Raw genomic sequence first — 16,721 nt, 5'->3', positions numbered from 1 at the left:
ATGCGCGGGAACCGGGGCCGCGCAATCTTCCCGGCGTTGCCTCTGGGGTAACTCGGGGATAACGCGGCCCGTCCAAGCGCTTCACCTTCAGAAAGAGGTGGGGCCTCTTCCCTACCCCTGACGAATCGCCTCTGAACCCCGCGGGGGCGTTAGAGCTGCCTCCGAGGAGGCTGGCCCGCTCGCGGCTAGGAAGTCCGGAGAGGGTTGCTCCGCTTCGGAGTTGCTGAAACCCCCGAGTCGCGTGGCCATTGAAGAGGCCTGCGCGAAAGGAGCGGGGCGGGATCCTAGTGCCCAAATTCATTCTCTCTCTCTCTCTCTCTCTCTCTCTCTCTCTGACTTCCTGCACTGCACCCACAGAGGATAGAGAACGGCTGTGTAGGGTCTCTCTTTATTTCCCCCCACACAAAAAAATAAATAACAGTAAAAGATATATATATATATCATATATATATATATATATATATTCATTCTCAATCCATTTGCCTCGATCGTCGCGCGACCGGGAGCCAGGTGATTATCCTAATTAACGTCTATCTAATTAAATTACTGTCAGCGGTTAACCAATGGCAGGAGTCGTTTCATGCGTTCGGCAACCAGGGAGATCAAAAGTGCGGCTTGGCTGATTGCTGCACGGTGTCAATTGGCCAATCTCTTCTCCCAGGGAGCGGTGGTTGGGGGGGGGGGGAGGGAATCGTGGCTTCAGTTCGGAACCAGCCTTGGGTGGTGGGAGAAGCTGCTTTGGGTCCCTCGCCACCGAGGGTCCCGGGATGATGAGCCAGGGGCCGTAGGCTATTTCCGTCCCCCTCCCCCAAGCGACCCTGTGCTACCGCTACGCCATCCCCGGGCAGGCTTTGGCCAAAGAGCGGGCCAGGTCTGGAGCCATGCAGCTGGAGCATTGTCTGTCGCCTCCGTCGATGATGCTCTCCAAGAAATTTCTCCATGTGAGCGCCGGCGGCGGCGGCGGCGGCGATTACCCGCCTGCCGCGGGCGGATCCGAGCTTGTCTTGCACGAGCACCACCACTCGCACCCCCATCATCATCCGGCTGCCGCCGCCGCCGCCGCCGCCGCCGCCGCCGCCGCCCTCCTTTCGGCGAGCGCTGACAACCTGGAGAGAAGTTCACCTCTGAAAAAACTCGCCAGGGGGGGGATGACGAATCAGGCCGAGGCAGACAATTTCCCTGACTCCAAAGACCCGCCAGGGGACGCCCAGCCGCCGCCGCCGCCGCCTCAGCAGCAGCAGCAGCGCGCCAAACTCTCGCCTGTCGTCTTGGACGGCGGCGGCGGCCAGGAGCAGCTCCGTCCAACCTTCGATGGAGCGGCGGCGGCTGCGGCAGCGGCAGCAGCAGCAGCAGCAGCAGCGGCGACCGCGGCCGCGGCGGATCGCTACCTGCTCTCCACGCCCGCAACTGCGACAGCTTCCTCCGGCCAGCCCCCGGCCGCTGCCTCGGGTCCCCCGACCGCCGCCGCCGCCGCCGCCGCCGCCGCCGCCACCATGTTCCCCTACCCGGGTCAGCACAACCACGCGGCCGCCTTCTCGCTCGCCAGCCCCAGCCGCTACATGGCGCACCATCCGGTCATCGCCAACGGAGCCTACAACAGCTTGCTCTCCAACTCCGCGGCGCCTCAAGGCTACGCGGCTGCCGGCTACCCTTACCCGCAGCAGTACGGCCACTCCTACCAGGGCTCGCCCTTCTATCAGTTCCCCTCCGCCCAGGCCGGCCTCGTCCCCGGCAAGGCGCAGGTCTACCTATGCAACAGGCCGCTCTGGCTGAAGTTCCACCGGCACCAGACCGAGATGATCATTACCAAGCAAGGCAGGTAAGCGGCGGCGGCGGCGGCGGCGGCGGCGGCGGCCGAAGGATGCCAGCCAGGCGCAACGCCGCCGAGGAGAAAGCGGAGGAGGACGAGGGAGGCTGAGGGACGGGAACGGGCGAGCAGAAGCGCCCCCCGAGCCCAAGCCCGGGTGCCTGGCCGTGGAACAGCCAGATCTCCTGCCGAGACCTTTGGGCTCTGCTCAAAGTATTTTTCTTTTGTCATTTTTTTCTCTCTTCTTGCCCCCCTCCCCGCTTGTACTATCACTATCATCATCATCATCATCATCATCATCATCATCATCATCATCATCATCTATTGTTATTATCATCATCATCATCATCATCCTTCTCCTTCTCCTTCTCCTTCGGCTTTAGACCACTTCTGATCCTTTTTTTCCCTTTTCCCTACTTCCTGTTTCCTTTCCTTTCCTTATTTCCTTTCATTTTGCTTCAGCTTTTTAAGATAGAAAAACACTGGCGATCTTGTCTTTGGGACTGGAATAATCCGGTTCTTAGTTTTATATTTTATATACATACATACATACATGCATATATTTAAATACATCTTTCGGCCTACAAGTTTTCTCCCTATTTATTTCCGATATTTTTCTTCCTCGCTCTGACTTATTTAAGAGTCATAAACACGACGAAGAATGATTGCGATCGCAATCCCACTTAGGAACAGGCGCCAGGGTCTTCGGCACAGCTTGGGCCGTTTCTGCCGCACTTTCTGGCGATCACGGCATCGCCTCGCTTCCTTTGCTGACCCCGAGAGATGGGGAAGTCCGCCACTTCGCGGCTGGTTTTTGCGCGTTGAAATATGGCAGCCCGTCATCTGAAGGCAAAAGGCATTGAAATCGCTGGGACTTCCTTCCGGGCAAATTACCGTGGAAACCCGCCAGGATCTTTAGGGTTACAAGCCGATGTGCCAACCCGCCAATCCGGTTTCCTCGGAAATAACCGGATTCACTTGGCCATAAGTAAGCGGAGGGCCGTTTTCTCCCAGGCTCGATCCGCTAGACAAAAAGGCGCGGAGCGAGATGCCTAAATCGGTGTACCCTTCGGGTACTTTCCTCGGCATCATACTCTCAAGAAAAGATTTTCGAAGATTTTAGGGGGAGAGCTATGTACTTATAAAATTATTATCTCCCTCCTTTTCAATCCCGTCACTCCCCCCCCCCCATTTTCCCCGCCTTTTTTCTTAAAACAGGCGAATGTTCCCTTTCTTAAGTTTTAATATTTCGGGTCTGGATCCCACGGCTCACTACAATATTTTTGTGGACGTCATCCTGGCCGACCCAAACCACTGGCGGTTTCAAGGCGGCAAATGGGTGCCTTGCGGCAAAGCGGATACCAACGTTCAAGGCAAGTCCTCCCTCATTTCACGCGTCCTCTTTTCCCTCCCGATAACAAGGTACGCGGGCGCGCGCAAGGACTTGCAGCCGCGCTCGGTTCGCTTAGGTGAGAAGTCTTAATTAGTGGACTGTCTTGGGCCAGCAAGGCTGCACAAAACTGAGGTGGAGGCTAAAACTGAAGGGCTTCTTCTCCCCTCCCTTCCGCCGATTCCTGCCTTCTTTCCTTCAGTTTCCCGAGTTGAAATACCTAAAAACTTACCAGTAAAAAAAATGAAGGAGCAATTTCGTCTTCTCAAAGCCGGGAGATCTGGGAATTGTAGGGAATCGCCTATGAAGGGTTGGGGGGGAGGGAAGGAGAAGGGAAGATGCACTGTGTGAATGTCTTTCTTTCCAACATTGTTTGTTTGTCTGTTTGTTTGACAAACGCGGGGTTCTCGCCTTCAGGAAATCGGGTCTACATGCACCCCGACTCGCCCAACACAGGAGCCCATTGGATGCGCCAGGAAATCTCATTCGGGAAACTGAAACTGACCAACAATAAAGGGGCGTCCAACAACAATGGGCAGGTCAGTTGGGGCTCGAGAGAGAGGCACTGGGCCCTGCAGGACCAAGCGACTGCGTAGGCACCGCATCCTCAGCTCCGTTCATTTCAGTTGGGTCTGAGCCCGTTGTACAAATCCAGCCCCTCTTGTACAAGACCTGGAAGAAAGAGGCTAATTCAATGGTGAGGTTAAGCGAGGAAGATACGCTTTCGCCGGCGTGTGAGCCGGAGACCGTCTCAGCGCAGGCGATTCTGGGCGAAGAATTCGGAATGGAGGCGGTGGGAAGCTGATAAAACGGCCGCGGCTGTCTGGGAGCTGGCGGCCCTAGCGGCTTTTTTCAGACTTCGCTCCGCAATTCAAAAAGAAAAGGGGGGAAATTCCTCGCTGAGCCGGATCAGAGGAACAGCGTGGCCTGTCCGGGCTCCTTTCTTTCCCCTTCTAGCAACTTGCTTTTACTGGAGGGGGGGCGAGGGGGGAGCTGGAACTGAGGCGCAGATCCGCGCTTCTGGAGCAGGTGGCGAAGCTCGGCGGCGACTCTCCTAGAACCGCGAAATCGGGGAGGGACTGGGAACAGCCAGTTTGGAGGAGGCAAGATTGGAGCGGCGGTTCGGCTTCTCAGGAGAGCTGGGAGCGGGTCTGGGATATAAATTTCCTCCCCCCGTGCAAAGTAAAAAGTACCAGACCTTCTCCTAGCCCCCACCTCACCCTTTTCTCCGTCTTCAGATGGTGGTCCTGCAGTCCCTCCACAAATACCAGCCTCGCCTGCACGTGGTGGAGGTGAACGAGGACGGCACCGAGGACACCAGCCAGCCGGGCCGGGTGCAGACCTTCACTTTCCCGGAGACGCAATTCATCGCCGTCACCGCCTACCAGAACACCGATGTAAAGTGCTTTTCTCGCTTGCTCAATTCTGGCCTTTTCGGGATGGGGCGGGGGAGCGCAAGTGCAGCCACGGAGGCCGGGAGGGTGGAGGCGAAACTACCCGAGTGGCACCGAGTGGGAAATCGGGATTTCGGACAACAAAATGATGCGGTGGATTAATTCGCTTAAGGTGTTTGCGAAATTATTCTAACCTGCCTTCAAGTCCCGATTCTGCCCAACCCCAGCTGCAATTTAAAAAGAGGGGAAAGAACGTCTCAGATCCTTCAAGAAAGTCAAGAGTAATATTTCAGATCGCTTTAGGGGAGCCTCTGAACCAGCTTTGGATGCAAGAACCTCCCTATAGGCTGGTTTTGGCCCCGCGTCCCCACAGGCAAAGGTACCGCTCCTTTGCCCGGTCGGATCTGTTTGGAATGGCTTGCTTTTGCGACCCAAGGCAGAGCCGGCCCTACCGGGAGGCCGCGGTCTCAAAAGCAGATTTGGCGCGCCTCTCCAGGGCAGCAGATTGGTCCTTGTTTAATGCATGACTGCAGCGTTTGACTATCGCAGAAGGCGAGAGGGGTGCCAGAATAACTTGGCTGGATCTAGGACATCTGAGCCTTGATTTGTGGAGGGCACCCTTTGCTTCTCCAGGGCAGGCAGCAAAATGCCTTATGCATGCTTGAGAAAATCAAGGCATGCCTATGCAGAAGACAATCTCGGGGCTCGGTCAAATTAATTTCCAGGAAAAGGGGGGAAAGCAGTCCAACCTAACAAATTCTATCTACAAATCTGGCTTCGATTACCACTTTCTTTGTGTTAGACTCTAAATAACCGAAGAGCCAGCTACAGGTTTGGGAAATCTTTTATGTGTTTTTACTAGACGTAAGAAAGACTACTCTGAGTTAGCCAGGATTTGCTTCATTTGAACCATATAATTAGCGAAGGGATGGAAGAAATCTTTGGCTGAGTTCATTCCACCTACTGAACTGCGAACTAGCCGACCACATTTCAACGTATTATGGCGGGAATCAATGCCCTGTAGCTCGTTTGTAGTTTAGCCTGTCCTGGGGAAACAGAAAATGCATTCTATTAAATTAACCATGGCAAGTATATGCTAGTATATTGCTGCCATTGTCAAATAACTGGGAATCAGGGATCCTTCCCCTTCACTGCAAATCATCCAGATCTCTTGGTCCAGATTTAATTTCTGTAATGTTCCCTGGGCTAAATATTTCATCCGTCTGGCCAGTAAGAGTCTTGTAAGTGACACTTCGAGCATGTGACTAGATGCTGATCCCCTCGCAGATCTATCCTCGGCAAAACTCCCAGTTAATTAGGAGGGACTTAGCTCTAAAGAAGAGACGAGGTACCTAAGCCGAAATTTGATTTTGTGGTCCTTCCAGGAGGTTGTTGGAACTGCCCTGAGGCCGAATAAAGAACAAACTGGAAGGTGAAGTTTCTCTGCTCTGGATCGAAAATCCCTGTTGATCCTTTGAAATGATTAACTTTGTAGGGAAGGTTGTGTGATGTATGTGCTGGGGATGAGCCATCCAGGCCTCATTTATCTACACCCCCTTTGTCTTCATGGGAGAAATCACAACGAAAGGACTGGAGTCTGTTCCCTTAAAAAAGAAATAGGCTAGGTATCTGCTTGCCTCACACAGAGAATCAGCAGAGGAGAGGCCACTGTTTAATTCTTTCCCCCCTCCCCTCTCTAGATCACACAGCTGAAGATCGATCACAACCCCTTCGCAAAAGGCTTCAGAGACAACTACGACACGTAAGTCCCTCGTCTTGAGCCTTCTGTTGGCGATGGCACGTCCAGCCCTGTTAAACAGAGGTTGGGTGGGTTCTTTGACTTATCCAAAGAAGGCCCCCAGACTTTCGAGTGTGGGTTATGTGTACTACTGGATAAGCCCCTAGGATAAATCCGTTGCTTTGGGAGGAACAGGGAAGCGCGCAATCTTAGCTTGTGAACTAGAGGAGCAATGGCTGCAATGACGGGCGCGTACGAAACTCTCAAAGTGGTCCTTGAACGCTTCCCGGTAGGAGAGATACTTGGCTCTCGGTTTTGCATCTTGTCTTTCTCCGTAAAAACCATCCGTAGGGTAAAACCTGTGTTTGTTTAACGCACAACCGAATGCGGTAAAACCCGAAGGATGAGCGTCTTCGTAGCCAGGCAGGAAGAGAGCGAAGCTTTTCCCCGTTGCCCCACTGCCTACCCCAGCGATGAAGACCTCAGTCCTTCTCAGTAGCGTTACAGTTCCATTCCGCTAGCGCCGGCGGCTGCCTTGCTTAAGATCGTTCCGTTAGCTCTGCCACTTTGGAAAAGACATCCGAGGTTCTTGCTTGGGCTTTGTTGTCCAAATTGCCTGCCCTCAAACTGCAGCTCAAGTTTCGGCGGGAGGCGAACTCTCGCTGGAACGAGAAACGTGCAATGGTTCCCCGGTTTCAAAGTGAAGTGCATATTTTGAACATAAGCAGCAGGGAGGTTCCCAGTGACTCGCCAGAAGCAGCGCATTATCTAGTGGGATCATTACCAGTCTTGAACATGAACTCCATAAGCTCCCTCCGAAAATCAGGCCCTTGGAAACCCTTTACAAATAAAACAAGCAATTAGGAATCAGGCGCGGTTTGGACTTGTCCAGAGCGCTTCCCCGGCCCCGAAGAACCGCACTACCTCCAGCGGGTGTCCCTCGATCCTATAAAACACCCGGGGCCCAATTAGGACGCCGGTATTTTACAACTGGACGTCTCCTGGATTACCTCCAGTTACAAACGTCGCAAAGCTGTTGCTGACTTCCTGAAGCCCCGTGTTCAATTTTAAGCTAAGCTTTAGAAGAAACTGAAGTCATCTATTCCCCTCACACGCACACGCACACGCCTGAGCATAGAACCAGGGTCATTGTGGTAGCAGTAGTAGTGTATTGGTATTGTTTTGTATTCCACCTTTCCACCAAAAAAGGCGCTCAAGGAGGCGCTCTCATTCCTTTTTTCCTTACTCACCGACCCCAAGAGACGGACCAGTCTTCCACCCCTGCGTAAATAGGCAAACCATCCTGGCGCTGGGAGAGGAGCCAGGCACCAAGCTGAGCTGCAAGGAGAGAAAGGGAAGGCCTCTTTCTAGGTGACGCGGTGCTGATGTCCAGCACCACTCCGGAAGTTTGCCGCACAATCCCCGCTCTCTCAGATGACCCGGAAGCAATCCCCTTGGAGTTCAGTAGGGGTTAGCATTCCCAGCCAAGACCGAGGGATGGGGGCTGGCAGGCACCCTGGCTCTGCCTGGAGAAAAAGGCACAGAGAGTGTGAGCTGGCTGGCCTTGGGAAGGTAGGCCTTCTGGAAGAGGGGGCAGGGGGTTTCTTTTGAAGCCTCGACTTGAAGGAAAGGAAAGTGGGGCAGCTGAAAGGTTGATAGCCCGGAGTTCTGACGCCCGACAAGTGAGTTGGACTACACCTCCCAAAATCCCCAGCCAGCTGTTCCCTGATCTCATGGGAGCAGTAGCGGCCCACATTTAGATAAAAGTTTTTTGCTTGAAGCCTATCCAGTGTGACTGATTGCGGGGCAGATCAGGGGACACAAAAGGATCAACTCTCCCAGGGTGGATTAAGTTGCAGTGGAGGTTGAGCATTCTCTGCTACCAAAAGGTGTCTCCCCAACCTCCAGTGCGTGATTGACCAACCAGATACTTCACCAAAGCATAAGGTCAGGGCGGCCAGAACCGATACGGGGAAAAAAACAAAAACCCGAAAGAAATCGAGACGCCTTAATGGAGGAAAAGCGCAAGCAAACTAAGTCAGGCCGAACCCCGAGCGGAGTTCATTAATCATCTTGCGCCTAACTGGGTTATAAACTTTCTCCTGCTAGTGCCTCGACTGAATGCCTTTCCCTCAGCCAGGCGATTCCGAGGAGCAAGCCAAGGGCGAGGTAGCTTTTCTGGATTGATTAATCCAGAGGAAAAGGGTGCGATCGTTTGTTTGCCCCCTCGGGTGCCCTCGACAGACAGCAAGGATTTCAACTGAGCGCCGCCCCGCCGGCCCTCTTGCCCTGCTGCTGGCGCTCCGAAAGCAGCCCCTTGGGGTAAATGTACCCGAACTATCCCGCCTGCAGTTCCTACCAACTGGCTCCGGAGCACCTCCTGAGTGCATCGGGGCCTCTGGCTACTTGTCCCTCTGAAAGGCCAATTCTGGGAGGACAAGCAGGGAGCTTTGCGCTAACCAGGATTGACTGGAGCGGGACCCGGCCGTCCAGGGAGAATTTCAGACGGAGCGATTTTGCCCTTCCCTTAAAAGGGCTTTTTAAACACGTTTTTAAAACAAACTTAGCCTAAGTGTGCATTAGCGAACCCGACATCATCCAGTGTTTCCTTATCTGGGTTAGTTTACAAGCAGATCGGGCCTCTGTTGCATCCTGGGCTCGAAGCCAGGCAGCAAGTCTCTTCCTTTCTGGATCTCCAGGTGGGGGGCCTTGTCCGAAGCTCGAGGCTTCTTGTTGTGTGTGGGCTCCATTTCATTTAAGGGGTCGGGAAAAGGTAGTCGTACCATGGGAAGTTCTGAGAGTCCCTCGTTCTGTGAGGTCATCCTGTGTAACAGATCCATAGGCAGAAGTACAGCGTACCCTGTGCAAAGTAAACCCCCCGCGTCCGGATTTAGCTGCCAAATGGTCACAAAGGGGAAAGCTATGCTAAGGCTAGCGCTGCTGAAACAAGCTCTACAATTGTGAAGCTTTGCGGCACTGTAAGTTCATGATGCGAAACCTGTGGCCATTTGGAGTAAGAGAATTTGGTAAAGATCGGCACCCAGGAGGTCTCCTGATATAAGTTGGGTGGTCCCATAATTTTACCAGTCGCTTCTGATTTTTAATTCCTGAGGTCCACCATTTCCACAGTTCTTCCATTCTCTCCCGGAGAGGTGCTCTACAACTTTAAACAGTGGAATGAGGCAAGGCAGTTTCAGCGGCCTTCAATGTTCTATGCTTGTTTTAAGGACTCCAGCCTCATTTATCTCCCATTATTTTTTTTAATCTTTGGACCAAGCTCCCTGTTTCACATTGGGTTACAACTCCCTTAATCTGGGTCCAACTCATCTGAAGAGCAGCAAGTTGGGGTGAATGGCTGGACTGAACTCTGGCTGATGAGCCTCGGAGAAGAAATCAAGTGTGGAGAGGGTATACTTGCCCCCCTCCACCCGTTCTCCTAATTTTAGTATCTTTTTGTGCTTCTGTAGGCTGTCCTCGGTTTGGTCTCTAGTTTCAATTTCCGCGGGCATGCGCGTGGATTTCTTGGACCCAGAAGCTCCAGGGCTCAAGACTCTAAGTATGCCCTTAACTAAGCGACTCTCCTGCCAAAGTTCCCGAACTCCCTTTTTGGCAGCCCCTATTGGCCTCTGGCGGGCTTTTTATCCCGGGTCTGTGAGGTGGGCGCAGGCCTGTCTATTCTCCTCTCCCACCAGGCTGCACCGGAGGAAGTTTGTACAGCGGTCGGAGATAACCTCCATCCGCCAAGACCCGCCCTGATTTTGGCGCAGTTTGGAGAGACCTGGCCACCCATTCTCAGGTGCCTCACTTAGGTCTTGAGCGGCCCGGGGTTATATGAGTTGCAGCTGCTGCGGCGAGAAAGGCAAAGCAGTATCCCTGGTCCAAGAAGGCAGGAATTGTAAGACGGGAGCGTTAATTTTAACAGTCTAGCTTCCATAAAAGACCTGTCACCGGGACGCCTATATTTGTCTATTTCAAGCCTAGGGACTAACAGCTTCATCCAGCCATCACCAAGGCAGTATATCATCGTGAAGACGCGCCATTTATCGCCAGTGTAATGGTTGGATGGGCTATCTTGCTATTTAGGTTAGGATGAGATGGTGCTCTGGCTGTGGAGGTCCTGCTACTTGGCACGGGCCCAGAGGCACTCTTCAGGATAATTCAGCAGCTTAGTGAAAAAAGGCCTTGGGAAGCTTTCCCTAATTTTGCGCCGCCTCTGAGCGCTTTGGGCAGCGGTGGGAACTGTGGTCCAACTCACGTAAAGAACACGGCAAATTGGGGAAACCTGGTTTATAGGCTTTCACTCGCAGGCTGAATCATCAGCTTAGGCAGACGTAAGACGCACGATCCTTCGTGTTTCCCGGTGGTTGGAACGCACGCCCTTTTTCCGCGTGGACTGTTTTGGCTGGAGGGAAGTAGGAAGAAGGGCACGCTGTTGCACGGTGTCCTTGCCTATCTGGCCAGCTACATTCCTTCCTTTCTGCTCTCTTTCCCTGCTCCCTATCCTCCCAGGATCTACACGGGCTGTGACATGGACCGCTTGACCCCGTCGCCCAATGACTCTCCCCGCTCTCAGATCGTGCCGGGGGCTCGTTATGCGATGGCGGCCGCCGCGGCGGGCTCCTTCCTGCAGGACCAGTTCGTCAGCAACTACGCCAAATCCCGCGGCTTCCATCACCACCACCACCCGGGGGCGGGCGCCGGAGGTGGCGTGGGACCCGGAGGGCCGGTACCGGAGCGAGGCGTGCCTCACCCTAACGGGCTGCTCTCTCCGCAGCAAGCCGAAGAGCCCGCCGCGCCTTCGCCCCAGCGCTGGTTCGTCACGCCCGCCAATAATAGGCTGGACTTCGCGGCCGCCTCAGCCTACGACCCCGCTGGAGATTTGGCGGGAAACGCCGCCACGCTGTTATCTTACGCGGCCGCCGGCGTCAAGGCTCTCCCGCTGCAGGCGGCCGGCTGCACCGCTCGCCCGCTCGGCTACTACCCGGACCCCTCAGGCTGGGGGGCACGCAGCCCGCCCCAGTATTGCGCCAAGTCCTTGTCGTGCTGGCCTAACAGCAGTGGTGCCCGCGCTGGAGGAAACCCCTATTTGCCCGCCGGGGCCGGCGGCGGAGATGAGCCCGACAGCCTGGCGCCCCCTGAGCGCTCCCCTTTGGTGGCGCCGCCGCCACCGCCCGCTACCGGGCAGGCTCCCGAGGACTCGAAGCCGCCTAAGGACTTGTCCGACTCCAGCTGGATCGAGACTCCCTCGTCCATCAAGTCCATCGACTCCACCGACTCTGGGATTTACGAGCAGGCCAAGCGCCGGCGGCTGTCCCCGGTGGGCACCCCAGCCTCTGAGAGCTCGTCGCCCCTCAAGAGCGAGCCCGCCTTGGCCCCCAGGGACTGCGACAAGACCTGTGCCAAGGACATCGGCTACTACGGCTTCTACTCGCACAGCTAGAGAGATGCCTTTGGCCACGCCCTCTCCCGCCCTCTCCCGCCCTTCTCGCCTGTCCCTTCCGAAGCAGCCCTGGCTTTGCGCTGCGCACCGGGGTGAGCGCTGGTTCTCCCGGTCACTTGAAAGCGGCTCTGGCTGGCCACGCACGTAGTACCGCGCACGCGCAGTCTCTCTCCCTTTCCTCGCACACGCAGAAAGCCCGCAAACCGTGGGGCCGTTCCAACATCACTTCAGTGGGAGGTGGATGACAACGAAATCATGAAAATCGTGTCACTTCATTTTCCACCTTGTATGCCTCTTTCCTTAGCGACCCCCTCCCCGTACAAGGCGAAACATGTCATGTTTTTCTTCCTTAGCCCAAGCAGCTGGGACGCCTTTTTTTTTTTTTAAGGAAAACCCAGCTATCAAACTCCGGTGTTTCGAATAAGTAGATTGTTCCAAATTCCTAACAAAATTCTTAAATTATCCCTTAACCCGCTGTACCCATCCCGTGTGGCTTGGTATTCGGTGTGGTAAAGGATCCTACTCTTAAACGTTTGTTGGTGGGCGACACGCGCAATCCAATCTTTTTAACGCTATCCTAAAGTTAATCCGATACACATGAGAGTAAATTCCATTCCATCCATGCAGCTCAAGTTTATGCACGTATTTATTTGGAATTCAGCCCCACGACGTTTAATAGCTCTTACCTCCAGATAAGGGCAAAGAGCTTCCAACTTTCCTTAGGATCGCGCGCACTCTGATCAGGAAGGTGGACAGCAGATGCTTGTTCTGCGGTACTGAAAAGGTGGGAAGATAAGGGAATATTGTGCATGCCTTTAAAGGATTTCTCAGTAAATGTGTTTGGGATTCTCCTAGATCCTGCTCCCCCACATCTCCAGTTCTGTGTCCATTTAGAACACAATCGTTCCCATCCTTGGACTTAATGGGTTTTAATTCCGAGTAAACGTGGTTTAAGGCAAACTAACCGTTTCTCTGTCCTTGCACCATGTGTTTGAAATTCGAAGGGAAATTCCTCCTTTCCCTTTTGCCTCCGGGCTAACTATAGTGGAAAGGTATGTGTGTATGTATATACATATATACAGTTGGCAAATAACGAACAGGGGTCCTATACTAGGGTTGGCTGGCCTAACCAAAGCCTAAAATATCTAAAGCTCCTTTTCCTTCTTTCATATTATCTAAATCAGCATCCACACACTTGCATTTTAGTATTAGGACAAAGTCTGGGTGTGTGGTTAAGAAGTGTATCTGTTAGTATTTTTATACCACTGTCCCAAGTGACTTAAACTTGATTAAACAAAAATTAAAATTACATCAATAATTTCAACGAAGTTAGGCCTGGTAACAGAAAAACCATGTTGTCTGAATGGATCCAAACATCTAACAGTTAACATCTAAATAATTACACCCCTGTAGGACTTAATTATACTTAAATGCCTGCAAGAATTTATTGTGCCTCTCACTGAAATCACTTCGGTGGGCTATGGATTTCTGATTTAATCGCCACTAAATTTCATGTGTGGATCCCGTTGGATAGGATTTCTGTTGATTTTAGAAGGCAATATTCGGCTCTCTGGTGTTGGAATGGGAATTTAAAGACATCCTGTTAGCTGCCCTACATTTTTAGTGAAGTTTCCATGCTGCTTCAGTGTCTTGACTGGGAAGATAAGAGAAACTTGACCTTTTCTAAAGTATTTTGAGGAACTTAAGCAGTAGCTTTGTTCACACATGGCACTAAAGCCACCGTGGCATAAGCTTCTCGTATACATCCAGCCAATTGTGGTTCATTCAGGAAACCATGATTAAAATAAAACAAACTGTGGCCTTGTATCACATGTAGACCGGATGCTTCAGTTTGGGTGTGACCCAGTCAAGTTTAAAACTCAGCCTTAAACATGTTTACTGGGATTAGGATCCAGAGGAATCCACAGGGGTGTGCCTCAGTGTTAATTACTGCTATAGTTAGTTGGGCTTTAAACTCTACAATTCTACAGGCACTTATTCAGAAGCAAACTCCACTGAATTTATCCCGAATAACAGCCTCTCGAAAATAGCTGGAAAAGAGGCCTTAAGCCGTTTCCTCGCTATGGTTTGCGAGTGTCACCTCACCACTGTTGTGGCGGTATGAAGCCTGACTTTCTCCCTTCCTGGTAAATGAACACAGCGATGGCGTGATGACACTAGAAGTCGCCAGCCAGGAAACGGCTTGAGCTGCTGCTTCGTAGCGAGCTCCTGCTCGCGTTTCCTTGGAAGGAAGTTTCACCCGAGTTTGTGAGATTGTAGCGTCGTTGCCCTTCGCAAAGCGCCGCGAAATGGCGGAAATTACTCCTACTTCTCTCAGTAGGACTTCGCTTCCCGCAAGGAGTACAGTCAATTCCTTTTTCTGGATGCTACATCCCCTGCTTGATCAGAACTTAATTTTCAATGGAAGCAAACCCGCTTAATAGCGCAGCGTCTATAAATAGACGAGTCCCCGCTGGGTTCAGTAGGACTCGAGTGGACTTTTCCCTTAATTTACTCATGCTAACAAGTGTAGGAGTGGGAGTACTAGGAGTAAGCAGGTGGCCTCTCTCTCCAAGTATCTCTGCCTGGGAGTAAACTTTACTGAAATGGGTGGGGACACCAACTTAAGAGAGAAATGGGGAGGAATGGACTGTAAATGAAGAGCTTTTAAAATCCAATGGGTTCCAAAGGAAAAGTTATGCCTGTTGTTGTTATGGGCTAAACTCCCTGCCTTGGTTCACACTGCATTAAGCTGTCATTTGATTTCAATCACAATTTACCTAAGAAAATACTGTACAGGGGTTGCATTCATTCAATACACTAAGCCACAAGCAAGCCAGTGACATGATGGCTTGGTGTGTTGTATGAACCCACCAGAAGAGCCCTAGCTGGCTTTGTTAATGGAATTACTCCAACTGATCAAAAAGGCACTTCCTTCCAAGTAAACTTGCCTATGTTTGCATTGCTGGTCAACTTAAAACTTATACAGTAGTTTTGTTCACAAATCCAGAGAGCTAGGACTCAGACAAACTCCAGACATGCTGGGGTCTTGCAGAGTAGCTCAGGTGGATCTTTCCCTAGGGTCATGGAGACACTGTTTCAATTAGATTGTAGCTTGTGGTCAATCAGGTGTGCAAGTGGGTGTATGGGAAGGGGATTTACCCAACAAGGCCATTGACTCTCTTGTCAACTAAGCAGCACAATTTAACCCCAGTTCAACACTCTATTAGAGACAGGTGGCCAGAGAGAGTGAACCAGCTCCTTGAAAACTCACTTCAGCTCCAACAAGCATTTCACATTACCTATCCAATGATCTTTAATCCTTATGTCTTTTTCTGCCCCACTCACCAATTCCTAAGCCCATCCCTGGTTGGCATGCAGGTGCTCTTCTCTTGTTTCAATATTTTTCTCACCCCTCCCCACTTCAGTTAAATGATGACTGTAAATCTTTGTAATGAACAAACTACAACCAATACTAAGCTATTGACCTGTTGGTGCCCGTAGTGTAGTCCAGTGAAAATGACTTTGTGAGTTGTATATTTAAAAAAAGAAAAAAAAGATTGCATTTAGTTTGAAATTTTTGTTTTGTTCTATGCATAAGAAGGTATCCCTGAAAGAGCATTCTAGGGGAATAGACTAGGCAGCACCAGTTTGAAGTGATTTAATTTCCCCCACTCTCTGACCTCTTATTTTTCTTTTGATTTTCCTGTTCAGTCAAGAGTTTTACACTCAGTTTAGTCTTTCCCCTTGTTGATGTAGAGTAGTGAGTCTTCAAAATTTTGTGTAGGAAATATATAACTGATCAACCCATGTTTTAATATGATGGGTGGGTGGGGGTGAGGAATGAACTGTGAAATAGACAGCAGGCAAAATGATTAAGGCTAACTTGTAATCAACGAAGGAACCTTCCCAAATAGAAATTCAGGACTTTCATCCTGTATATATATTTTTGGTCCTTCCATAAATGATGGACATGATTTTTCTTTTTTCAAGAAACCTCCCTACACATTTGTTATGTTTGTGTAGCTAAATAATTGTTTCTTCAAGTTACAAACACCCAGAAAAAAATGTTTTGGTTTTTCACCCGTTTATATTGTCTGTGTACAAAAAGCATAATAATAAAACCTGGTAAAAATGTTTAGACAGTCTTTATGTGTAGCTCCTTTTAGAAGATTTGAGTAAGCGAAGAGTAGTGTAAGGCCTGGGAGTCCATGGAAATCTTTACAAATGGAATAGAAGCAATTTATTTCCTCTATCTGATACCAGCTACTTCATCTTCAACACAGAAATAATCGCTTTCTGTTTTTCTCACCTTTACACTGCAGCTCGGGCAAACACAGTCATATCCTGTCAGGCTATGCAAATGTTTCCCCTGAGCTAGAAAAGGGGTGAGAGGTTGACTGGCATCTGGATGTAAGTTACTTTGGGGCAAATTTATGATTGCAATACATCTAAAGAATTTTTGGCAGTGGGGAAAATGTAAACATTTGCAGTTCAGAAACACTAAACTGAGGGTACCATAGGATGTGCTGATTAAGGATAACTGGGTAGTTAACAGTAGATCCCATGAAATAATCATTTCCCTTTCTATCTTACTGCATGTGAACAATTGAAGAAATCCTCAGTTTCCCAGGATTAAGACAACTGAGGTTCCCTGTAGTATCTGCCTTCTTATAAAAAATTAAAAAATTGAATTAAATTTGAGGCTAGATGTGTGCATGTGTTTGTGTGCTATTGAGTGATTCTGCAACCTGCCACTAGAGGTCTCTTGATGGACTGTTCTCCTCCTTGTCACGAACTGCATTATATTATTCCACCTTTGCCTTCCTACCATGAAGGGAAATTTATCTTTAAACTGTGAAACTAAAGGTTCCCCCCTTTTTTTAAATGTGTGGTAATATTTGTCAGTGACCAATTATTCTAAAAAAATTAGGTTATTTCAGAAAAGTCTT

At 50.9% G+C, this 16,721-nt stretch overlaps 1 protein-coding gene across 1 annotated transcript; it reads left to right on the top strand.

Moving 5' to 3' along the window:
- Positions 1–881: 881 nt before the first annotated feature.
- On the top strand, positions 882–11,769 carry TBR1 (T-box brain transcription factor 1). Its single transcript, XM_063306656.1, has 7 exons — positions 882–1,017; positions 1,081–1,819; positions 3,026–3,180; positions 3,615–3,736; positions 4,436–4,594; positions 6,292–6,353; positions 10,839–11,769. The coding sequence occupies exons 1-7, from the start codon at positions 882–884 to the stop codon at positions 11,767–11,769; spliced, it is 2,304 nt and encodes a 767-aa protein (XP_063162726.1).
- The last annotated feature ends 4,952 nt before the right edge of the window (positions 11,770–16,721 follow it).

This window comes from Candoia aspera, chromosome 1 (assembly GCF_035149785.1).
Source record: "Candoia aspera isolate rCanAsp1 chromosome 1, rCanAsp1.hap2, whole genome shotgun sequence".
Lineage (NCBI taxonomy): Eukaryota > Metazoa > Chordata > Lepidosauria > Squamata > Boidae > Candoia > Candoia aspera.
The sequence above is the reverse complement of the archived record's forward strand: the minus strand, read 5'-3'. Positions and strand labels throughout refer to the sequence as shown.